General features: G+C 35.3%; 2 protein-coding genes across 12 annotated transcripts; both read right to left on the bottom strand.

Annotated features, from left to right (window-relative positions):
* Positions 1 to 7,270: 7,270 nt before the first annotated feature.
* On the bottom strand, positions 7,271 to 17,328 carry PDE327 (FAD/NAD(P)-binding oxidoreductase family protein). 11 transcript variants are annotated; one of them, XM_023681894.2, is made up of 16 exons: positions 16,937 to 17,328; positions 16,766 to 16,828; positions 16,230 to 16,664; positions 15,736 to 15,807; positions 15,164 to 15,289; positions 14,852 to 15,064; positions 14,603 to 14,650; positions 14,021 to 14,182; positions 13,284 to 13,445; positions 12,900 to 12,993; positions 12,480 to 12,598; positions 12,346 to 12,390; positions 11,425 to 11,782; positions 10,350 to 10,523; positions 8,381 to 8,443; positions 7,271 to 8,092 (listed from the first exon to the last, which is right to left on the bottom strand). In XM_023681894.2, exons 1-13 carry the CDS (start codon positions 17,252 to 17,254, stop codon positions 11,549 to 11,551), a joined length of 2,091 nt encoding a protein of 696 aa, XP_023537662.2. In that variant the 5' UTR covers positions 17,255 to 17,328; the 3' UTR covers positions 7,271 to 8,092; positions 8,381 to 8,443; positions 10,350 to 10,523; positions 11,425 to 11,548. The 11 variants fall into 11 exon arrangements, with proteins under 11 accessions (XP_023537662.2, XP_023537663.2, XP_086981743.1 ...); XM_023681895.2 differs by having other exon boundaries at positions 7,271 to 7,508; XM_087125617.1 differs by having other exon boundaries at positions 7,271 to 7,454.
* A 2,894-nt stretch (positions 17,329 to 20,222) lies between these two features.
* On the bottom strand, positions 20,223 to 24,522 carry LOC111798058 (Ubiquitin-like superfamily protein). Its single transcript, XM_023681012.2, has 5 exons — positions 24,384 to 24,522; positions 23,916 to 23,976; positions 21,474 to 21,659; positions 21,313 to 21,352; positions 20,223 to 20,551 (listed from the first exon to the last, which is right to left on the bottom strand). The coding sequence occupies exons 2-5, from the start codon at positions 23,916 to 23,918 to the stop codon at positions 20,469 to 20,471; spliced, it is 312 nt and encodes a 103-aa protein (XP_023536780.2). The 5' UTR covers positions 23,919 to 23,976; positions 24,384 to 24,522; the 3' UTR covers positions 20,223 to 20,468.
* Between the last annotated feature and the right edge of the window lie 352 nt (positions 24,523 to 24,874).

Genomic DNA, 24,874 nt, shown 5'->3' with positions numbered 1-24,874 from the left:
TTGAAAGTTAATCTAATTACCCTAATTTTTTATTTAAAAAAATCTAATAAATTACTAATTAAATTTTCTAATACATTAAATTTTTTAAGCTTACCCGAAATTTTGATAAAATCCGCTCCTCTTAGTACAACGTTCAAGAGGTGTAACGACCTAGATACATCGCTAGCATATATTGTCCTCTTTGGGCTTTCCCTTTCGAGCTTCCCCTCAAGGCTTTAAAACCCGTTTACTAGGGGAAGGTTTCCCTACCTTAGTGATTTGTTCTCCTCCCCAACCAATGTGGGACATCACAATGACCGCCCCCAAAAAGCCCAAAGATCAGCTAGTGGTGGATCTGGGCCGTTACAAATGGTATTAGAGCCAGACATCAGACGATGTGCCAGCCTTCTCGCTGTTCCCCGAAGGGGGTAGACACGAGGTTGTGCTAGTAAGGACGCTGGCCCCAAAGGGGGTGGATTTGGGGGCGGTCCCACATCGATTGGAGGAAGGAAAGAGTGTCAGCGAGGACACTGGGCTCCGAAGGGGTAGATTGTGATGTTCCCACATCGCTTGGGGAGGAGAATAACCACCTTTTATAAGGGTGTGGAAACCTTCCCCTGTTAGACCCATTTTAAAGCTTGAAAGTGAAAGCCCAAAGAGTACAATATCGGCTAGCAGTGGATCGGGGTCGTCTTCCTCGAAGAACAGGTCACACTGTATCTTAGAATTAGATCTCGAGAAAAAAAGATGGGTCGGGTAAATTGTTGTTTATTTCATTAATAAAAGATTAGTTATTTTCAAATATAGTTTAAAGGTTTAATAAAAAAATTATTATTTATTATTTAACTTTTAATATTATTAATTTATTTTTTTCTATTCTTTTAAATAATGCGTTTAAAAATATGTTTTTTTAAGATAAATTAGTTGTAAAAATTAAAAAAAGATAAATGTTAAAAAAAATAGTATATCACAATAATATTGGTATTCAAGGAAAGCTAATTTAAACATGAATAGAAACCGAAATCAAACCCGAGCCTAAATATGGAAATTATGAATTGGATACCTCATCCTACGTGCTCGAGTTAATATGAGATGTTATTCAACACGGCAAGAAACTATCTAAAAGTAAATATCGTTTCGTGATGTGATACCCGAGTAAATGAAGAGTACATGAATGAACCGAGATCACATATGACCCCGAGTGATCTTCAGAATAGGACGTCTATGAAAGGCTTAAATGAAAGTTACTACCCGTACCAATAAAATGCACCTTCTTTTTTAGTGGCTTAATCATAGGAACTTTATGATTAAGTATGCTTTACTTGGATCAATTTTATGTTCGGTGACCTTCTAGGAATTTTCTGGGATACATGTGAGTGAGGACAAAAGCATATGGCAGAGGATGTTGGAGAGTGTCGGAGCTATTAGGTATCAAATGAGGATTTCGAATTCTTATCCAAATTCTGGGTATGGGTCGAGTCGTGATCTCTTGTCTTTACTTGTTAGGAAAAGAACTACTATTTAGAAAACTATATCGGGTGTCAAATCAGGATTTCGAATCATGATCTAAATTCTGGGCATGGGTCGACCCGTGATCTCTTGTCTTTACCTGTTAGGAAAAGAACTACTATTTAGAAAACTATAGCGGGCGTCAAATCACGATTTCGAAAAACCTTGATCTAAATTCTGGGTATGGGCCGACCCGTGATCTCTTGTCTTTACCTGCTAGGAAAAGAACTACTATTTAGAAAACAATAGCGGGCGTCAAATCACGATTTCGAAAATTCCTGATCCAAATTCTGGGTACAAGCCGACCCGTGATCTCTTGTCTTTACCTGCTAGGAAAAGAACTACTATTTAGAAAACAATAGCGGGCGTCAAATCACGATTTCGAAAATTCCTGATCCAAATTCTGGGTACAAGCCGACCCGTGATCTCTTGTCTTTACCTGCTAGGAAAAGAACTACTATTTAGAAAACAATAGCGGGCGTCAAATCACGATTTCGAAAATTCCTGATCCAAATTCTGGGTACAAGCCGACCCGTGATCTCTTGTCTTTACCTGCTAGGAAAAGAACTACTATTTAGAAAACAATAGCGGGCGTCAAATCACGATTTCGAAAATTCCTGATCCAAATTCTGGGTACAAGCCGACCCGTGATCTCTTGTCTTTACCTGCTAGGAAAAGAACTACTATTTAGAAAACAATAGCGGGCGTCAAATCACGATTTCGAAAATTCCTGATCCAAATTCTGGGTACAAGCCGACCCGTGATCTCTTGTCTTTACCTGCTAGGAAAAGAACTACTATTTAGAAAACAATAGCGGGCGTCAAATCACGATTTCGAAAATTCCTGATCCAAATTCTGGGTACAAGCCGACCCGTGATCTCTTGTCTTTACCTGCTAGGAAAAGAACTACTATTTAGAAAACAATAGCGGGCGTCAAATCACGATTTCGAAAATTCCTGATCCAAATTCTGGGTACAAGCCGACCCGTGATCTCTTGTCTTTACCTGCTAGGAAAAGAACTACTATTTAGAAAACAATAGCGGGCGTCAAATCACGATTTCGAAAATTCCTGATCCAAATTCTGGGTACAAGCCGACCCGTGATCTCTTGTCTTTACCTGCTAGGAAAAGAACTACTATTTAGAAAACAATAGCGGGCGTCAAATCACGATTTCGAAAATTCCTGATCCAAATTCTGGGTACAAGCCGACCCGTGATCTCTTGTCTTTACCTGCTAGGAAAAGAACTACTATTTAGAAAACAATAGCGGGCGTCAAATCACGATTTCGAAAATTCCTGATCCAAATTCTGGGTACAAGCCGACCCGTGATCTCTTGTCTTTACCTGCTAGGAAAAGAACTACTATTTAGAAAACTATATCGGGTGTCAAATCAGGATTTCGAATCATGATCTAAATTCTGGGCATGGGTCGACCCGTGATCTCTTGTCTTTACCTGTTAGGAAAAGAACTACTATTTAGAAAACTATAGCGGGCGTCAAATCACGATTTCGAAAAACCTTGATCTAAATTCTGGGTATGGGCCGACCCGTGATCTCTTGTCTTTACCTGCTAGGAAAAGAACTACTATTTAGAAAACAATAGCGGGCGTCAAATCACGATTTCGAAAATTCCTGATCCAAATTCTGGGTACAAGCCGACCCGTGATCTCTTGTCTTTACCTGCTAGGAAAAGAACTACTATTTAGAAAACAATAGCGGGCGTCAAATCACGATTTCGAAAATTCCTGATCCAAATTCTGGGTACAAGCCGACCCGTGATCTCTTGTCTTTACCTGCTAGGAAAAGAACTACTATTTAGAAAACAATAGCGGGCGTCAAATCACGATTTCGAAAATTCCTGATCCAAATTCTGGGTACAAGCCGACCCGTGATCTCTTGTCTTTACCTGCTAGGAAAAGAACTACTATTTAGAAAACAATAGCGGGCGTCAAATCACGATTTCGAAAATTCCTGATCCAAATTCTGGGTACAAGCCGACCCGTGATCTCTTGTCTTTACCTGCTAGGAAAAGAACTACTATTTAGAAAACAATAGCGGGCGTCAAATCACGATTTCGAAAATTCCTGATCCAAATTCTGGGTACAAGCCGACCCGTGATCTCTTGTCTTTACCTGCTAGGAAAAGAACTACTATTTAGAAAACAATAGCGGGCGTCAAATCACGATTTCGAAAATTCCTGATCCAAATTCTGGGTACAAGCCGACCCGTGATCTCTTGTCTTTACCTGCTAGGAAAAGAACTACTATTTAGAAAACAATAGCGGGCGTCAAATCACGATTTCGAAAATTCCTGATCCAAATTCTGGGTACAAGCCGACCCGTGATCTCTTGTCTTTACCTGCTAGGAAAAGAACTACTATTTAGAAAACAATAGCGGGCGTCAAATCACGATTTCGAAAATTCCTGATCCAAATTCTGGGTACAAGCCGACCCGTGATCTCTTGTCTTTACCTGCTAGGAAAAGAACTACTATTTAGAAAACAATAGCGGGCGTCAAATCACGATTTCGAAAATTCCTGATCCAAATTCTGGGTACAAGCCGACCCGTGATCTCTTGTCTTTACCTGCTAGGAAAAGAACTACTATTTAGAAAACTATATCGAGCGTCAAATCATGATTTCAAAGAATCCTGACCCAAATTCTGGGTACGTGATCTCTTGTCTTTACCTGTTAGGAAAAGAATTACTGTTTAGAAAACTATGCGAGCGTCAAATCACGATTTCGAAAAATCCTGATCCAAATTCTGAGTACGGGTCGACCCGTGATCTCTTGTCTTTACCTGTTAGGAAAAGAACTACGGTTTAGAAAACTATATCGAACGTCAAATCAAGATTTCGAAAAATCCTGATCTAAAGGGCACGAACCGACCCGTGATCTCTTGTCTTTACCTAAAAAATGTTAAGAAAAGAACTACTATTTAAAAAACTCTATCGGGATTTCAAATCCTTATCTAAATTCTGGGCATGGGTCGACACCTGATCTCCATTAATTTTTTTTTTTACATAAATAAATAAATATCTAAAGACATAAACAAGAAAAGTTTACTTGAAATAATGTCAACATCAAATATGGTAGATAAACAATGATGAAGAAATAGAGAAATGGTAAAGGATTGTCATAACTAGCTATTATTTTGTTTCCTAAGTAATGGGAAAAAATAGTATAAATTAATTTTCACCAAAAAAAAAAAAAAAAAAAAAATCATTTATTTATAATTATTTTTTGAATAAATATCAATTTTTATCTCGAACTTTTATTTTAAATTTCAATAATTGTTGTAATTCACGTTCTAGTAAATTATTGAAAATATACACGTGCAAATTCATACGTTTGAATAGAAATCATTTAAAATCGTACCGAGTAGCCTTTAAAAATTAAGCCAAAAAACATGTTTTATTTAATCGGAATAAAAGAAAATCTCGCAATCAACCACTCGAGCTTGCAATTAAAAAAAAATAAAATAGATGTCTCGAACGATGTGGATCCTTCTTCTTTGCTCGACTTTGCTGCTATTTCCAGGCGTTCCTCCAACGACACTTTAACAACCAATATTCGGTGTTCCACGGTGTTTCATAACGTCATTTTACCATCAAAATTACCGACTTGGGACAGCAATCCTTGCCCTCGTCTTGAAACTAAAATATGGAAATTGACAAGGCTAATTCGTGGTTAAAAAGGTAGCATAGTGATTGGATTCGCGAAAAATCGTGTGAGTCGCTAGAAATCATTAGCTATTTTTACCTAGGGTTAAAAATTATTGATGAATATAGAGTAAAAATTACATCACATATTTAAGTTTAGGGTTTAATTTAATGAAATTAAAATTTATCCCTCAAATACGTATTAATTGTCATTAAATTAGACCATAGACTTGATTAAATACTCGCGTGTTGAGTTGTTTAATCTCAAGTTTTGTCAGTCATTTAATTAGAGATAGATTTGAACCAATAACGTGTTATTAGGAATCACGATTTTCCACAATGGTATGATAGTGTTCACTTTAAGCATGAGCTCTCATGACTTTCTTTTGGGCTTCCCCAACCGGCCTCGTACCAATGGAGATAGTATTCCTCGCTTATAACCCTATGATCATTCCCTAAATTAGCTCGCTGTCAATAATCCTCAACAATCTATTGACACAATATCTACCCCTCAAAACTGTGAATAGATCTGAAAATATTATAATTCAAGGAAACAATACAGAGTTAAGAGTGAGAAATAGAAAAATTGGATTTGAAAACGTTATAATTCAACCAACAATACATAGTTAAGAATGAAAAATAGAAAAAACCTGTGAATAGATCTGAAAATATCATAATTCAGAAACAATACAAAAGTTAAAACGTTAGCCATCTAGGCTAACACACAACGTTTTGAAAAACGTTCCCCTTCAAAAGCCTTGTCATTGAGCCCGTCACCCACCAAGCATCTTCCCATTTGAGTTCTACCCTGTGTATTGACTGCAGCCCGCCTTCGGTTTGTGTGCGGTTTAGCTAAGTCGTCTCTCCTGCATTCGACTCTCTCGACTTGGCGGCTCGATCGACTACTCCAGCTGATTTTATTGGTTTAAACGGCTCAACTAAAAGTTTTTTGATCCTTCACTAATTTTGGATCGTTCCAAATCCGATTTCAAAATTTTCAAGGGTATTTGAGGTTAGTATAACCACTATTGGTCGCCGATCTAGGCTAGTTTGAAGGATAGTAATTTCGGCCTAGGCCAAACAAGTGGTTTCTCTACTGGTCTGATTGGAAGAATTGTTTGAAGAATGAACGGCGCGTGCCCAATAACCCTTGCCTATGTCGTACTTGGTGATTATTTAATGTTTGTTTATTATCTTATTGTTGTATTGCAAAAATGTTAGTGCTATGGAACTTGATATGTTATGCTATGTTGTTACGAGATATGTCATGTTATGGAAAATCATGTTGACATGTTTTGTCATTGAAAATTGTTTTATGTTACGAAAGTATTACACAATGTTATACACTACACTACGAGACAACATAAAATCATGAAATGAACGAAAACGTATCTTGCATCACAGGCACATGCCATGATTATAAAAACTATAAGGACCTCATGCATATTGTATGATCATGTGCATCGAGATACTTCCCCGTTGTGATTAGTACGGACGCATACATTATGATGTTACGATACAGTACTATGCGCACTCCATTCCCTCCGTGGTATACCGACAGCATGAGTGTACACTAGTCGAAGGCTAAGTCCAAGGGTATGTATAAAAGCTCACTTAGTCGCTTTGGAGTTCATGTGCGTATATGTGGACTCCATCTAGAGAAGTACCGAAAGTTGAGACTAAGGCCATGTTATGATGTTTTATACAATGATAGATCTGAAACATGATTACATTTCCTGATCCAATAGTGAGGTTATTTACTGAATATTCTCAATTTACATGCTACTCTTATTTTTTCAGGTAAAGGTAAGACACCTCTGCCCGACTATGTGATTAAAGAGATGGCATATGCATCCATGCTATTTGTAGCTCTTAAGCAAGATTAGGACATTGTTTTATTCCTTTCTTATTTTATTAAAAATTTCACTGCTTTATTGCTTTAAATATTTTATTACGAACCTTAAAACCCCTGAAATCATCTATAAAAAAAATTTAAATAAATATTTGCCAACTGAACAGTCATGTCATGCATGTAGTAACGACTCTATTATAATTTTAAAAAAAAAATACAAAACCTTAACCTTTTTCATTCAACACTTCACACTAAAAATATTTTTGAACATTGGTAAAAAAAATCAAAAATATTATTTAGTAATTATTTAAAGTAATATTTTCTATAATTGAGCAAATAATTCATTGAAGCAAAGTGTTAATTGTCTTAATTGTCTACGAAAGGGAGCATGACAAGGCACCGTGGAACTGCCGGATCGATGTTCCCCGGAGAGGGCCCACACGCTTCCCCCTTGCTTTTGGTTACATAAGTGAAGGAAATAAAACAATTTACAGCTTTGAGAAAAGCACTTGCCAGAAAAGAAAAAAAAAAAAAAAAAAGAAATTGAGTTAAATAAAAATAATAAAATCAACAATATTATTATAAATTACAAAGTATCGTTAAATAATTTAAATCGACATTTAATTTTGTTTGATTTTTTTTAGTGCCAGATTTAAATTGCTACAAATCTAAAATTTTTCTTTCGGGATTTCTTTTGGGATCTCGTAGATCCGTCGTCATCAAGATTCTAGGAGGTCCTCCAACATTCCCTCTTCATGAGAAAGGAACGTAGATTCGTCATCGAGATTCTAGGAGGTCCTCCAACATTCCTTTTTCATGAGAAAGGAACGTAGATTCGTCATCGAGATTCTAGGAGGTCCTCCAACATTCCCTTTTCATGAGAAAGGAAAGTTGTAACGACTCAAGCTTACCGCTAGCTCACATTGTCCCCTTTAGACTTTTCCTTCCGGACTTCCCTTCAACAGTCTTAAAGACGTCTGTTAGGGAGAGGTTTCCACATCGTGTTTCGTTCTCCTCCCTAACTGATGTGGGATCTACCGCTAGCTCACATTGTCCCCTTTAGACTTTTCCTTCCGGACTTCCCTTCAAAGCCTTAAAGACGTCTGTTAGGGAGAGGTTTCCACATCGTGTTTCATTCTCCTCCCTAACTGATGTGGGATCTCACAAAAGTTCTTGTATAAGGCCGATTTTCTAACCATTTTTTTCTTGTTGATTCGATACTCGTCTCTATACGAGTTTCTTTCTAATTCAGATCTCTCAATGAAACTCGATTTCTTACGAAAACTAAGTTTTAAAGTTTCCATTGAAGATATAATCCTATTGCTAATATTGGCAATAATATTTTTGTAGAAATACAGAAAAATATAAATTAATACATACCAATAATAATATGCAGAATCTTCCAGAGTTGACGTCCTATGGGATCCAAAAGCACTCCCTCTGCTACATATGAAACAAACATGATATTACAATTGTATTTTACTTCCAACCTAATACGTATATTGATATGAGCCATAGCCGAATTTAACTTTCATCAAATTATACCTTAAACTTATAAACGACCAAATTATACCATAAACTTATAAACGGCCATGAGTTTCATACCTTCATCTATTGTAACTCGAGATGGTTCTTTTGGTTTGCTATAGTTGAGTTTGTAGCCAAGTTCAAGAATTTCTATTGCTTAAATTTTATGGTAATTAATTCATGCATAATTATCTAATTAAATTTTGAGAAGATATGAATTCAAACTTCTTCAACATTTATGACTCAATTTGATGAACATCAAAATCTAATGTAAATTAACAATCTAAGCCAAACACAGGAGTGAATAATGAATAATTAAAAAATATTATACAATAAATTAATATGCAAAATCTATAAATAAATAAAAAAAAAAGAGCACAAAATTTCAAAATGTAAAAAATGTTAGATGAACACGACTCTCTACAATGATATGATATTGTCCATTTTGAGCGTAAGCTCTCATGGCCTTGTTTTGGGCTTCCCCAAAATGCCTCAAACTAATGGAGAGAGTATTCCTTGATTATGAACTTATGATTATTCCCTAAATTAGCCGATGTGAGATTTTCATCCAACACCTCCCTTCGAACAAAGTACGCCCCACCTTAATCGAGGCTCGACTCCTTTTCTTTTGGAGTCTTAGTCATTTTTTACTATCCCTTCGAGGAGCCTCGACTCCTTTTTCTTTTGAAGTCCTTTGTTCGACATTTGAGGATTTTATTGACATGTCTAAGTTTAGGGCATGACTCTAATACCATGTTAGATGAATACGACCCTCCACAATGGTATGATATTGTCCATTTTGAGCATAAGCTCTCATAGCTTTGCTTTGGGCTTTCCCAAAAGGCCTCAAACCAATGGAGAGAGTATTTCTTAATTATAAACTCATGACCATTCCCTAAATTAACTTATGTGGGATTTTCATCCAACAAAAAAGACATAAAATAGATTAAAAAAAAAAAAAATCTGGCAACATGTTTTTAAAATAATTTATAGAAAATACATCTAAATTAATTAAGAGGCTATATTAAGTCACTTATTCTTATTGTACATAAAGATATAAAAGGTCCATTTTGAGCAATAATTTTGACACTAGTTGGCATTGCTTAAAGAGAAAAGGCAATAACATAATACTTTATTTGACTTCTTTCCACTCTAGAAATAATGACATCAAAACAGCTGACACTTAGAAGAAAAGCTACAAGTTAAAGCATTCTTTAACACTTGAGGCTGAAAATTGTTTAAAAATACGATTTTGGAATAAAAAATCAACTCAGATATTTTAAATGTTAGGGTAAGAAAATAAGAGAAAAATATGTTAAAGAAAAAGAGAGATTAAGAAAAGTTATTATAAAATACTTCCAAAAAACTATGTACCCAAAAGCACAAGATAAGAAGAAGTCTTGATTGAATTACCACAAAATAATAATAATAATAATAATAACAACACGAATAGATAAAAATAAATAAATAAATTTTAGTGGAAACTTTGGTCTAACAAAATCTAGACTAAATCCATAACCTATTTGACATTTAAAAAAAAAAAAGAAACAGTTCCGCGTCCGTTAAAACACTAACCTTTCAATATTGTGGCCTAACAATTTTATGAATTAAAAAAACGGTTGAATAAGTCAAGAACACAAAATTGAAACTTTTAAGAACCTATTTGATCCTATTTGATGATCCTATTTGATGCTTCTAAAGTCAAGAGTATTAAATACAAAAATTGAAAGTTTTAAGACCCGTAAGTTCAATCCTAAATTTAAGTGAACTTGTAATTTAAGCAAAATAAAACGATGAGTTTAGAAAAGAAATTAGCACTTACCTCGACCAAGTAGAGTTCTCTCGAAATCAGTCAAAATCAACAGCAGCAATACATGGTCCGAGCAACTCGTTTAATTGTCGCATATTTACAACGTAGAAGATGTATGTCTCCACCTCAAATCAAACAACATGATGCAGAGCCTCGTTTGGATTACTACAATGGAACTCCATTCTCCTGAAGGCCAAAAGTATGGGTGATTCCAAAAAGCATGCCAGTTTTCATTATAAGGGTATGCTCAGATACAAATTATCACCTAGAATGGATGCCATTATTTAATGCAACTTTCTGGCAAAAATAACAGAAATAGCAGCAGTTTAAAAATTAATGCGAATAGGATAGTTTACCAAAAAATCATGTCAAGTAACTAGTAGTGAACATGATTTACCAATATATCTCGTTTTACTCAGGACAACTGTAAATTGTGTTAAAAATAGTGTGGACCTGGTAAAAAGTGTCTTAGTTTAATCATTATTTTTAAAACTAATCTATTCTAATCCACGTTTTACATGTCTAAAATTATATTTTGTCAAACTTATAATATTTTAGTCTCTAAACTTTCAAACAATATATTTTTGTCCTTCAACTTTTAAGTATTATATTCGAGTCCGTTAATGTTGCTTTAAAAAATTATTTGTCTTTAGTGTTAATTTTTTATTAATCATATAATAAGAAACTAAATAAATTAGAAAATCTAACATCTAAGCTACTCCATGTGACTTTAAATACTTGGTTGTACAGACATACGTATTTATTGATCAAAGTAATACGTATTTATTGATCAAAGTAAATGAATATGCTTGTCTCTCCTAAATCATTTATTAAAAAACAATGACAATTAAGTTACCGATTCCAGCATGTTCATTGGATAAAACATTAATTACTATCTTAAAAGTTGATAGTTTCATTAAAAGAATGAGTTTTTATAAAGCACTATTACTAAAATATAAGGTTCAAAACTCTATGACCAAAAAGAACTTGAACTTTATTTTTAACTAGCTCTATTTATGCTAGAAAATTTTAAAAATGACCCTAGGCTTGTAGCACATCAAGAAACGATTAACAGAGTTTTAGGTACCTCTATAGTTAGGTTGAATGAAGAACCTGATTGATTTAGATGGGTTTGCGGGAATTGGCATGCTGAGATTCACCAATTTGTAGTCACAGGCTCTTCTATTGCTGGCAAGTGAACCGGATTAGCTCTAGTACATTACGGACCCAGAACTTTGAGCCTTACCCAAAACCGTCTCAAGGTCACCATTGTAAAGATTGAAATTCTTAGCCACAGCGAAGCCGGCGTACATGCCATCGACTGCCGCACTTACAATTCCTCCCGCATAGCCTGCTCCTTCGCCAACCGGGTAGAGTCCTCTAAGAGATGTGCTTTCATAAGTCTCAGGGTTCCGTGGGATTTGAACAGGGGAACTTGTTCTCGTCTGAAAGCAAAACTAACTTTAATGAATAGCAATTCTAAAAGGAAAAAATGTTCTGATATTTAGTTAGTTAACTCAAATTATCTGTTTAGCCTAAACAGGCTAAACATGACTAATAGGTTTTAAACTGTGATCAGTAAGTCCAAGTGTTAATATTTTATGTCTAATAAGCCCCTATGTCGGATAAGTCTTTGAAGTTAAAACTCTCAATTTTGTGTCCAATAAAATTTAAACCTATTCAACTTTTTCTATGATTCATGAATGTGTTAGTACAAAATTGATACGACATTTGCTTTTCAAAATTGGAAATTTTAAAACTTATTAGACACTTAGGTTTTAAAAACTTATTAGACATAGTTTAGGATCTAAGCCTATAATTTATCCAAATCTTTTTTAAATAAAAGAAATCATAAACCAATTTGCACCTCAATTTTTTAAAATTCTAGATACGTTTTAAAGGAATATGATTAATACTTTTTTCATGATAGATCCATTTGACATTTAAAGAGAAAAGGGGTTTGACAACCTTTGAAACCAAAATGACTAATAAACAGTAGAAAAATTACCTCCACTCCATGTAGAAGGGCGTCACTTGAGAGAAAACCTGGTAACTGAACGCCCAAAATTTGGAAAGAAAAAGGTCAATAAGTTAGGATAATAAAGAAAATTCATGCCGTCACAGATATAGTAACGAGAGAACCTCTTTATCAAATGCTAGGATAGATTGCTGTAAAGCTTCTGTTATATGACCAGGGAATAACTCATGGAGATTTGAGGCCTTCACTCCTAACCGGTAACTTGATGGCGGCACGGATGTTACTGAGAAGAAAATGAAAAATAGAAAAGAATAGAAAAAAATCAATCTAAGAGGGAAACAACTGGAAAAATGAAGTTTAGGACAGATAATCATGCTGATAATGAATGTGCAGAGATGATCATGCCAATGTGGGCATAGTTCTGTTCGAATTCCCAACCCTGGTTTAAATTTTTTTAAAACCCCAAAACATTTCAGTGTTTCACTCAAAATTAAGAAGTATATTTGTATGTCAGGTATTGGGAAGATCTCTGAGTCTAGACTTATTGTGCTTCTTAAGTTTCAGAGAATGGGGACTCGACATACCTTTTAACTTTCTGTCCATAAAATCAGTAGCTGTCTGCACAGGCAAAACAAAATTTCCACCTCCCATGAGAGCTGCCCTTCGCTCAAACTCTCTCTGACAAGAAAATATTATAATTCAAATAAGTGACATCGTTTCTGAAAGTAAGTGGGATAATTCGTTTCTGAAAGTAAGTGGGATAAAGTAACTGATATCTAATAGCGAAAGTTAATGACCTGAAGTTAATTTTAGGAAAAGATAAATTTATTATGATCACATGATGGGAATGTGTCTAAATGAAAGACTACATAACTACAACAGCCTATTCCTTAAAACTTCGGAGAGAGCATTAGGTTGCCGGAAGTGATAAAATGTTCGGATAAAGTGAGAGAACACAGAAAAGCTACCTGGAATTCAACCCCGGCAAGAGGTCCGTGGAAGCCGAGATCATTAAAATCCTTAGTTGAAACAGTGACAACAAGGGCAGCGTTTGCCCATTTTGATGAACGTCGAGAGAATGACATGCCATTGATACAAAGTTCTCCGGGGTTTGTACTAGTGAGGACAACCTAGAAATGACATATCAAATTATATTGACAGAGATTAATGATAAAATTCGTTAAGAAACAATGGTGAATTCACGGAATGCCAGTTTCCTAATGAGGCTACACTTCAACGTGTTAAATTCTATTTTTCTGAAGTATCAGAAATTAGAGAGAAAATAATGGCCGTTTTCTAGGGCATGAATCGATGCAGATGTGACACTAAGAAAGTATCTAAATTTTAGCTCTTCTAAAAAGTGACTTTTTTTTTTTTTTTTTTTTTCATAACTGCACACCGATCAATGCCAAATCATCCAATTATGGTATAATTGTTAGGAATCACGACTCCCATAATGGTAAGCTCTGATGGCTTTGCTTTGGGCTTCCCCAAAAGACCTCATACCAATGGAGATTTATTCCTTACTTATGTATTCCAACGTGGGACTCCCTCCCAACAATCCTCAACAGTAATCAGATACCAGATACCAGACGAGCTCCCAACACGAGCTTCCAACAGTAATCAGATACCAGATGAGCTCCCAACCTAAAGCCAGTCTTTAAAATATGCATTCTTGGTCATGGAAATCAATTCAGAAACCTACCTGGCCACCAGGACACATACAAAATGAATAGCAACTGCGACTTGCTGCAACAGAATTGGAGGATGGATCCTCCGTGTCTATGTTAACATACTTGGCAACTTTGTAATCTGCCACCGGTACTTTCCCACGTCCTTTCTCTACCTCATTGGCCAATCCAGAATACTGCATTTTAATATATGATCAGGTTTAAATCTTCAAACAAGGTGAAACATATATGTAATGGAAAATAACACATCCGGGAAAATGGATAACAGCAAAGTTTACTTTTCGCGTCCCCCACCAAAAAAAAGTAGTTAAGAAAGAAAATTTTGGAATAAAAATCAACTGAGTATTAGAATAGTTGCAGAGTTTTGTTGACTTTTATTTATAAGATTAAAAAAAAAAAAAAAAAAAAAAAAAAAAAAAAAAAAAAAAAACTGACTCAATTTGTATGCATGCTTCCATGAAGATGTACATCACCATAATTGTTTGATTGGAATGCATCGAACATAAATTTTGGAAGTTTTGGATTCTTTCTTGATTCTTTTTAGTTGGAAAATATAGTAAAAGGCAATCGATTTTAAACAAATCAATAAAACCAACCTGTATGCTGTTTATTAATGCTTGAGGATGCTCGATCCTTAAGCCAACCTATTCAGACATGGAGGACAACAATGTGAGAATTCATAAAAGAGGAGTAATCCGGCAATAAATCTAGCACAACAAAGTGAATCCAGGTATGTACTTCCAGCATTATTTTAGCATCCACATTTTTTTGGTTCAAAGAAAGCATGCATAGATGCAAGAAGCCAAGTTATCCACAAAACAAGAGGGACCAAGAAAAGAACTAACGGCGAACTCCTTGGGAACCACGGGAATGTTATGAGACATAAGCATTTGATATACATCACGTGCAGAATGGCCAACAGCTAGGACAGTGGCATCAAATTCAAGCTTCTGGCTGTTGAGCTTTAACTTGTCTCTTGAATCAGAAACTTTAACGCCCACCACATGTCCGCTCTCTTGAATTAGATCATCAACCCTAGTCCCGAACTTGACAGTGGCCTAGAATCAAGTCATAAAAATTAAGGGAAAAACTGAACAAACGTGGAACTATCAGAAAATATTTAATCTTACAAGGATGGAAATAAGGTAGATACTCACACCCAACATTTCTAAGTGTTGCCGGATGTTCCTAAGTAATGGAACCAACCTGTCCGTTCCAAGGTGAGGCTTTCCACTAAGTAAGATATTCTCTGGGGCCCCAAAATGAACTAAAGATTTCATAACCTAGAAAGAAAACATAAAATTCAGTTGGATAAAGCAGATAATATCATTGCAATACATTGCAAAATGAGGTGAGAAAGCAGGCTATCTTTTTATGGTGTTGATTTGAGATGACATGAAGTTCAAAAATAAGAAAATAGGTTGAAGCCATGCAAAGGGCATGGAAATTTGAATAAATGAATACAGGGGTAGAAGATATGCAGAATGGAACAGAGATAGTGCTGTTATCTGCGATTCTTATTTTAACATTTATAGGGAAAACTCATATCAAATTCCTTGTTTTTCTACACAACTGACAAAGGAAGTAAGAATTGTAACAAAGAACAGGCACCATGGAGAAACTACATGATGGCATTCAAAGATTTAGGTCCCTTACTATAAAAGCACAACTAATTTTATGACACTAATATTAAAAAACTAATGGATTTACAAGGGTGCAAAAGTCTAACCGCTTGCACGCTGCCACTGTTTCTACCAATTCTAGTGACCAATTTCCCATCACTCCAGGTACCTGCACCACCCTGCCATGCATAAGTTCTAAATGAATGACTCAAAAGATAAAAAATAAAAAAAAACTGAAGAGCCAAGCATCATGATATCTTTGATGAAAAAAGGAAGACCATCAAATGACCATACAACAGTATGCCAGTGAGAAAAACATAAAAGATGCCCAATTGACTGTGCATATAGATCTAGTCAAGAATACCAAAAATAAATAAGGAAATAAACTGACATTCACACAACAGTGAAGCTCAATCATAGACGTTTTGTTTGGATAAAATCATCATTGACTATCATACGGTTCATTTTCTTTTTGTTTAGGAGAAAATAGCATTGGTTGAAAGCAAGAAATTCGGATAAAGCAATAATGTGAGGCATACATACATAACTTATAACCAAACAAGACAGTGGAAATGGTGATAAAATAAGCAAAATTAATCACCTCCCCAAAGCAAAAATTACTATCCAGTTCCAGAATCCGACGAGCTACCAATGCACCAATATCACGCCCTCTTTGTTCAACTGGTTGACCTCTTTCAATCAAGGTAACATCAGCTCCAAACTCTGCAAGGACAAGAGCGGCGAAAAGGCCCGATGGCCCACTGCCAACAACAGCAATTTTTGGTTTACTACTTGGCAAACGCATGTAAGGACCAGAGTGACCGTTAAACCCACTTTCTTTCACCACTTCGTGGTTGCTTTTGAGATCATGAACGATACTGATTACATCATTGGAAACCTTTTCTTTTACAATATGTTCTATCAATCCAACTTTAGGCTCCAAATCCGAAATGAAATCCCGAGCACGAGGTTCTAGCATCAGTAAATTATTTACATCCATGTCCACAGTATAAACAAACTTTGGTTCTTTCAACATCTGGAAGCAAAAACATAAGAACTCCTTGATAATCAACTACTCCATCTAAACAACAGGAATTAAATAAATGATAAAAATCAGAGGAATGTCCCTAAACATACCTTTCTAGCGTCAAAAGATTTACGAATAACTGAGAAAGCTTCCCGTGGCAGCAACGAAGCAACCTGGAAAACAAGGAAACAAAAAGAAAATTGACTCGCAGTGTTTACCAACATATAACCACTCAATTTCGGATTATCAACCAAAAAAATCAACGAAGCAGTCAAAATTACCGGGAACTCGAGGACTTTAGCAATCTCTTGCATCAGAGCATCCGAGAGTCCATGAAAATCCTTGCCAGGATCCTTCTCTACAGGAACTCCGAGCTTGAAGAGCCTCCAAATGCCTTCGAACTTGTTCTCGACGGTCGTGAGGACTTCTTTGTGTTTCAACTTGAGCTTCTTCTTCTCCGATGGATACCTCTTCTTGCCGGTGCGTTTAGCGCAGGAGACACGGAATGGTGGAAGACGAGGAGACATGAGCCTGGGAGTTGCAGAGAAGAGAGAAGAGTTAGGGCATCCGAGAGCGAGCTTGAAGGGAAGAAGAGCCATGGCGGAGGGAGTGAAGTAGCTGTAACCCAAGAAGAACGAAGGCAGGAGACAGCACCTTCAGAATTTGGAATTCGGATGGATAATTTTTTTATTATTTATTTTTTCGTGCTAAATTATAAATAAAGATAACTATGTTAGATGAATACGACTCTTCACGGTATGATATTGTCCACATTGAGAATAAACTCTCGTGTACTCGTACCAATAAAGAGAGTATTCTTTGTTGTTTATAGAGTCATATGATCCCGACGTTCATATGAACTACGATAAATTTTTATACTTCAAGGTCCAATTATAAGGAGGAGAGCCAAGAAATTAGAGTTTTAGTCACTTATATTTAAGTTATGGTGAGCTCGTCAAGAAAAATTATAGAAGATATTTGAATCATTTCCTACGTGTTGGGCAAAGTTGAGCTTCAAAATAGATATGCATTTTAATTTGTATTTAATTAACTCACAGTTAAATTTATGAAATTTATTCTTCACGTCGCCTCCAAAACATAGGGTTCATCACCACAAAGTCCCACACTCAACAAGGTTCATGCCGCACACCCAAAGGCACCCAGAGTCACGGTCATGCATGTCTAAGGCGTGTTGTTAATGGCCACATGACAAATGTCCCGGTCTTGCTTGTCCAAGACGTGTTGTCTATAGTTGCCCGTTCCAAACCCCTTTTACATGCTTTCATTCTAAATAGGTTTTTACTATTTCATATTGGGTTAGTATGAGGGTGTATGACGGTTCACCAAAATTATGTCTACACCTGCAAGGGCTAAAATGTCCCAAAATGTACTATAGGAGGATATGATCAGTTGTCAACTTTTCCCTACCCGATAGTTATATACAGTAAACCGTTGTTGTTACCTTTTGCTTACATTCTCATATAACACCAATTTCAATTTCTTAAATCTGCCTTTCAAAACTCTCTTTCGAAATCTCTCTGCCCCCGCTTTCTAAAACTTTCTTCTTGAATTGAGGTCATAGGCTCGAGCATACGTCGCTTGGCCGTAGGCGACGCGAGAACGAATAGGCTTAACTCAGTGCCGCACAATCGCAAGTCCGCTGCCGTTAAAGTGCGATTGTGACACCTAGCTCCACCCCACCTTGCATGTTTCATCGTCCAAAGGCGCTTGACACCGCCCAATCTTATACTAAGTACTAAAAATTACCATGTAAATAACTACTGCCGTAAAAAAAAAAAAAAAAAGTACTACTTACACCCATCGTTTACTTACACCCAACGTTTTATTAGCACGTTACGCATATATCTAATCATTTAATTAAACTCCATTAATTTAGGTCGTTATTTTACCAAGCTTGCAATAAACATAAAATTTATATTAAAAATTAAGTTAAATTAAGTTTGGTTTCATGTTCAAGTTTTAAAAAGTGTATGATACATTTTCAAATATATTAATTTTGACTTTAAAAGACATAAATTCTTAATTATTTGAAAACATTAAAAAAGAAAGTAACTTATTAAATAATATTAAATTTTATGTCTAATAAAACTTACCATTATAAATTTTAAAAAATAGTAGATAAAAAACCTAAAATTTAAGTTCCGTGAGGAATTACGTGATATTCTTTTAAAGTTAGACACGTTTTAAAGTTCAAAGATCAAATAGACATAAATTTGAAAGTTCAAAGATTAAATTTATCATTTAACTTAAAAATTAATCTTCCGATTTCTAAAAATAAAAAATAAGAACAACATAGAAATAAATATAGCTAGAGGAGAGGGAGAGGGAACTTTTTATTTTTTTATTTATTTTTATGGCGGTATTATGCCAAAAGACTTAGATTATAGGGTTATCTCTAATTTACTCCATCCATTCTGAAACTAAGTCTCCCATCATTTGAAATTCCACCCGAGCTTTGCTTGGTCTTTCATCAATTAGAAGGGACTCTTCTCCGTGGTCGCTGGAGAAGGGGTACCTTAGGGAGGGTTCCCTTCTAGCCCGATTGGGAGAAGGTAGAATAAGAGGCTCCGACTTGGAAGAAACTCAACCGGGTACTCACTTCCTAAAAAACATAGCTATTTGATTTTATTTTTTTTTTTCTTTTAAATGTACTATCAACATTTAAAACAATTTTTTTTTTTTCTTGAATAACTTTGAGTTTTCGAACATAGACTAAGAATTCGAATATTTTTTAAAAATAAAAATGAAAAATGTTGTGAAAAAAAAAAACCCCATCAAACAAAATTTTCAATAACCTTGAAAAAGAAAGCTAAATAGTAATAAAACAGACCTAAGATTAGAATTTAAATATCATACATAATCAATTAAAAACGGTTGGATTGTTGAGGATTATTGGGAGTGAGTCCGATTATTGGGAGTGAGTCCCACATTGGTTAATTCAGTGGAAGATCGGGTTTATAAGTGAGGAATACTATCTCTATTGGTATGAGGCATTTTGGGGATGCCCAAAGCAAAACCATGAGAACTTATGTTTAAAGTAGACAATATCATACCATTGTGGAGAGTCATGATTCCTAACATAATATCAGAGTCATGCCCTAAACTTAACCATGTCAATAGAATCCTCAAATATTGAACAAAGAATTGTGAGCCTCCAAGGTGTAATCAAAAGTGACTAAAGTGTCGAACAAAGGGTGTACTTTGTTCGAGAGCTCCAGAGAAATGAGTCGAGCCTCGATTAAGGGGAGGCTTATAGTATACTTTGTTCGAGGGGAGGATTGTTGAGGATTATTGGGAGTGTGTCCCACATTGGTTAATTTAGTGGAAGATCATGGCTTTAAAAAGCCCAAAGCAAAGCCATGAGAGCTAATGCTCAAAGTGGACAATATCATACCATTGTGGAGAGTCGTGATTCCTAACAAAAACATCAAAACTCACATTTATTTCAGTATTTTGAAACCAGCACCACAGTGAAGATCATATGAATAAGAAAGAGAGTCAAATAAAAACCAAATTCATATAGTTTAAAGGAAATTAAAAAGGTCCTAACAAAATTCTCAACTCATATATATTATAGAACTTGTAGCAATGCATGAATGAGTTCAATCAGCAATGCAACTGAACAAAGAGAATGCATGGAGTTACGATATCTAATCCTGCATGAAGTCTACTTTCTTATGCATCATTTTCAATTCCATCCAACTGATAGAACAGTTATTTCAATAATACGCCACAAGCTTGATGGCTGAACATCATAAACTACCACACATAGTAGAAGAAAACTTTCGGTCCTTACCAATTCCCAGAATCGGCTTCACGAGATTGGTAGAAATCGTTTGTACTGACAATGTCGATCTCCTCGAAGTCATTATCATCTACACAAAGAAGGGAAAGTGATCAAGAAAATGCGTGATGAGACAGAGTTCCATATTTTAAATCCAAATCCAACAAAGAAGATCATAAGTTTCATATTTAGTCTATGAACTAATGTAGATCAATCAACTTTCAATTTTGTGTATGATAATTCTTTGAGCTTTAAAGAACGCCTAATACATTCTAAAATTGAATGCTTCTAATAGGTCACTAAATTTTTAATGTTGCGTCTAATAGTTCTTTGACTTAATCGAGATGTTCTAAAATTTTCAAGCTTACTAACACAAAATTGAAAGTTTGAGGAAAACGACACTTTTCAAGTTCAGCAACCTATTAGACATAAAATGGAAGGTTGTTCAAAAACTAAAAAAAGGTTGTTCAAAAACTAAAAAAAGGTTGTTCAAAAACTAAAACCTGAAATTTAAGCAAGATCATAACTATGAAAAAGTCTACGCTCACAACTAATTCAGTCCCTAATCAGAAAATATACTTTTAAAAACTCGTCAGAAGTTCACAAAATTGTTGGGATGGAACTTATTAAATGCAAAATTGAAAATTTAGAGATTTATTCGATACTTTTGAAGTTCAGTAACCTATTGAAAGTTGAATGACTTATTAAGACATAAGCTTAAAAGTTAAAGGACTGAGACCTGTAATTTGAGCATGACTATGAAAAAATCCACCCTCAAATAATTCAGTCCCTAAGCAGAAAACGTGTAAGAAGTTCACAAAAAAAAAAATGTTGGGGTGGGTAGAAGAAAACCTTTTCGCAACGTTAGAGCCACAACTGCATCATTTTCAACCTGGAAATACATAGCAAATATTAGTTAGAGCCGCAGCTGTCGTATTGTCTTCACCTTAATATTTCCAGAATATCCGATGCTTGATGACCAAATGTAGTAAATCTATGAATTTAAGGCATACCTTCTGATCGGCCAGTGTCTTTGAATCCTCCAATACTTCCCCGCTTCCCACCAAGATCAAGCGCTGATCAACAATTGGCTGATCAATAAGGGACTCTAATTTTTGCTTGATGTTTAAAGTTGTCTCAATTGGATCGCACTGGATAAAGTAGGTTGTCTTATGGCGCTTGATTCGGATATACATGGCCTATACATAAATATGGCATAACAAACATACTGAAAAGTCACAGTCAATTGGAAATTGTGAATCAATTGAAGTTGTTAGTACTCAGGTCCATATGGTATGGATTTTTAACAAAAAGTGAACGAGCAGGCTGTCCTTTTTTTTTTTTTTTTGGTATTTTATAACACCCTCTCTGTATCTTATTTGAAAAAAGAGAGAGACAGAGAACCGAATTTACTTATTTTGGTTTGATATGATGCAATAAAAACTAATGAACAAATAAAATAACATGCACAAAGCTTACCAAATGCAAACAAACGTAGAACTGATCCCATAACTCAACAGATGAAGAAGAATGAAGTGAGAGAAAATATAAATGTGTCAAAGCCAAGAGAAGAGACAAACCAAAGAAACCAATTTGAGAAATAGAATATCAGTCAGAAAAAAGTGTTGGCAATTAATAGAATCTAAACACCACATCTTCCCAATATCCTTTGTAGGTTTCTTGAGACAAGATTTGATTTCACAGCATTTAATCAAACAAACCAAAGGCCAGGGAGACGAGAGTTCTATTGCCGAAGGAGATTATAAAATGTTGAGGATTACAGGGAGGGAATCCCACATTGGCTACATTGGCTAATTAAGGGGATGATCATGAGTTTATGAGTAAGGAATACATCTCTTTTGGTATGAGATCTTTTGGAGAAACCAAAAACAAAGTCATGAGAGCTTATGCTCAGAGTGGACAATATCATACCATTGTGGAGATTCGTGATTCCTAACATAAGTCATGCCCTTAACTTAGCCATGTCAATAGAATCTTCAAGTATTAAATAAAGAAATTGTGGGTCTCGATGGTGTAGTCAAAAGTGACTCAAGTGTCGAACAAAGGGTGTACTTTGTTCGAGGGCTCCAGAGAAGGAGTCGAGCCTCGATTAAAGGGAGGCTATTCAAGGGCTCCATAGGCCTTAGGGGAGGCTCTATGGTATACTTTGTTCGAGGGGAGGATTGTTGAGGATTATTGGGAGGGAGAACCGCATTCGCTGATTAAGGGGATGATCATGGGTTTATGAGTAAGGAATACATCTCTATTGGTATGAGCTCTTTTGGGGAAACCAAAAGCAAAGCCATAAGAACTTAGGCTCAGAGTGGACAATATCATACTAGTGTGGAGATTCGTGATTCCTAACAAAAAAAGCACACCCGGTCTAAATTGATCAAAGAAGTTGAGTGATAGCAAAGATCACTGCATAAAGCACTACATTGTCCAATAGGAGATTCGTGGTTCCTAACAAAAAAACACACCCGGTCTAAATTGATCAAAGAAGTTGAGTGATAGCAAAGATCACTGCATAAAGCACTACAACTAGAAACTTTGAACTGTATATATCACAAAAAGGCCTGTACTTCTCATTAAAGAAAGTTCTGAAGAATGTTTGATCTTTCAAGAAAATCGAACTCTTCCTTAACTGGAGTAAAATGAATCCTACTTTGAAAGAATTTCCACCCTCATACTGACCAAGTATATTTGCCACTGACTTACTAGAAACATTATAACAGATGATCTCCACCACATGACCCTGTACATTGCTGACAGTAAGTTTCTCATTCGACTATCAAACTGGCCACTCTTAAACCAAGTGTTAACGCCTTTGTTCTACTGTTTACTAGGCAAATAATTTCACCTTGAATTTATGACATAGTTTAGAACAAACAGAGAATTACATAGAAATATATGGAAACAGTAGGACGTAATTAGAAGGTAAATTCAACAAGATAGTAGTAACTGAAAATTATTCAGCACAGGCTCCGGAAAAAAAAGTATACTTCAGATAAAAGCACAAATTTTATGACAGGCCTTCTTCGAGTTTTCCGTGCTTGTAAACTAAACAAGTTAAATCAGAGAAATTACAATAAAAGCATTGTGCAAGGATTGTTCATTGGGGATCTCTAGAAACTCCATTTTATGAAATTTCTGAGAGATAAAAAGAAGTGCGGATGTTTTATTTATCACCAAGTCAAGATGAATACTATATGGTAGCAACAGGAAATTCTTTGGAATTCTTTGGCACCGAATACCCAAGTCAAGATGAATACTATATGGTAGCAACAGGAAATTCTTTGGAATTCTTTGGCACCGAATCCAGGTATTCAGGAAGAACATATTGTTCCACCTCATACCGTCAAGAATTCTTGACTATTGGATGGGAACAAGTTCATCTTTTAAGGTATGAATCACTTAAATTCAAACAAAGATAGAGAGAGATATGAACTACTCACCATCTTGAAACAATAAATAATGGATCAACACTTCAAAAAATCCAGCCTCCACCGCCGCAGTCTGAAACTCACAAACATGCATCCAACTCATCACATGGAAAATTTTATAAGAAAACATCTATGACAGATTATCATCTTGTTCATGAAGTTACAAACTACTCATATGATCAATGAGAAATTAACAGTGTCTAAATAACATAATGCCAGTAACAAATCAATACAGAACTTGAATTCCGCTCATTCACAAACAACGTTCCTCAATTCTCCACATAATCTTGAATTTCACAGTTCGGAAATTCATCGAAGTATGGGTAATACAAACGAAATTCCCTAAAATCGATTATACGCTAACTAATCATACAGTTCTCACAAAACAGAATCAACTATTTTGCTTCCAGAAAAAATTGAAATATGCGAATTCTCGGAACTTTGTTGTTGATTCGGGACTCGATTGCTTCGAATTCTAACCTGGAAATCCGCGAGAAGTCTCTTGCTTGAGAGAGAGAGTTCAGTCGCGATGAGATGAAAGGGAAGGAAGGCAAGCGCGCTTTGCACAACTTTTTTTTGGTAGTGTTTGGAAACGCGGTTGGACTAATCCCACACTGGTTCGGCGTAACATCTTCTGTTTTATTTTTTACCCATAAAAAAATTTAATAATTTCTATAATTTTCAAAATATCTAATTTAATACCTAATTTTAAAATTAAAAAAATATTATTTTAATTATTGCTGTATTATTTTTTTATCTAATATTTTCGTCCAAATATTATTTATTAAAACGTTTAATTTTAAATCCCATCATTTGATTTTTCTTTAAATTAAAAAATAATAATTTTATTTTGTGATGGTTTCACCTATTTAAAATTAAACCTTCTATGTCTATCGAGAATGGACCTATGTGTTGTTCTTATCATTGAGGCCTCCCGAACATCCATCCATCTAAATTCTATCGAGCCATGG

The sequence above is a fragment of the Cucurbita pepo genome, chromosome 7 (genome assembly GCF_057944985.1).
Source record: "Cucurbita pepo subsp. pepo isolate OVF chromosome 7, ASM5794498v1, whole genome shotgun sequence".
In the NCBI taxonomy this organism is placed as follows: Eukaryota; Viridiplantae; Streptophyta; class Magnoliopsida; order Cucurbitales; family Cucurbitaceae; genus Cucurbita; species Cucurbita pepo.
This window is presented reverse-complemented; position numbering and strand designations above follow the sequence as displayed.

Bases quoted from the DNA above. Each gene is read 5' to 3' on its own strand.
- PDE327 (XM_087125618.1), bottom strand. From the start codon at position 17,254: ATGGCTCTTCTTCCCTTCAAGCTCGCTCTCGGATGCCCTAACTCTTCT. The intron at 16,829-16,936 runs GTAATTTTGACT...CTTGTTTTCCAG, and splicing joins CTAAAGTCCTCGAGTTCCCG to GTTGCTTCGTTGCTGCCACG. The intron at 14,651-14,851 runs GTTAGTTCTTTT...ATGTCTGAATAG, and splicing joins TGGTTCCCAAGGAGTTCGCC to GTTGGCTTAAGGATCGAGCA.
- LOC111798058 (XM_023681012.2), bottom strand. The intron at 21,353-21,473 runs GTATGCCTTAAA...ATGTATTTCCAG, and splicing joins AGACACTGGCCGATCAGAAG to GTTGAAAATGATGCAGTTGT. The intron at 20,552-21,312 runs GTTTTCTTCTAC...TTCTTTGTGTAG, and splicing joins GGCTCTAACGTTGCGAAAAG to ATGATAATGACTTCGAGGAG.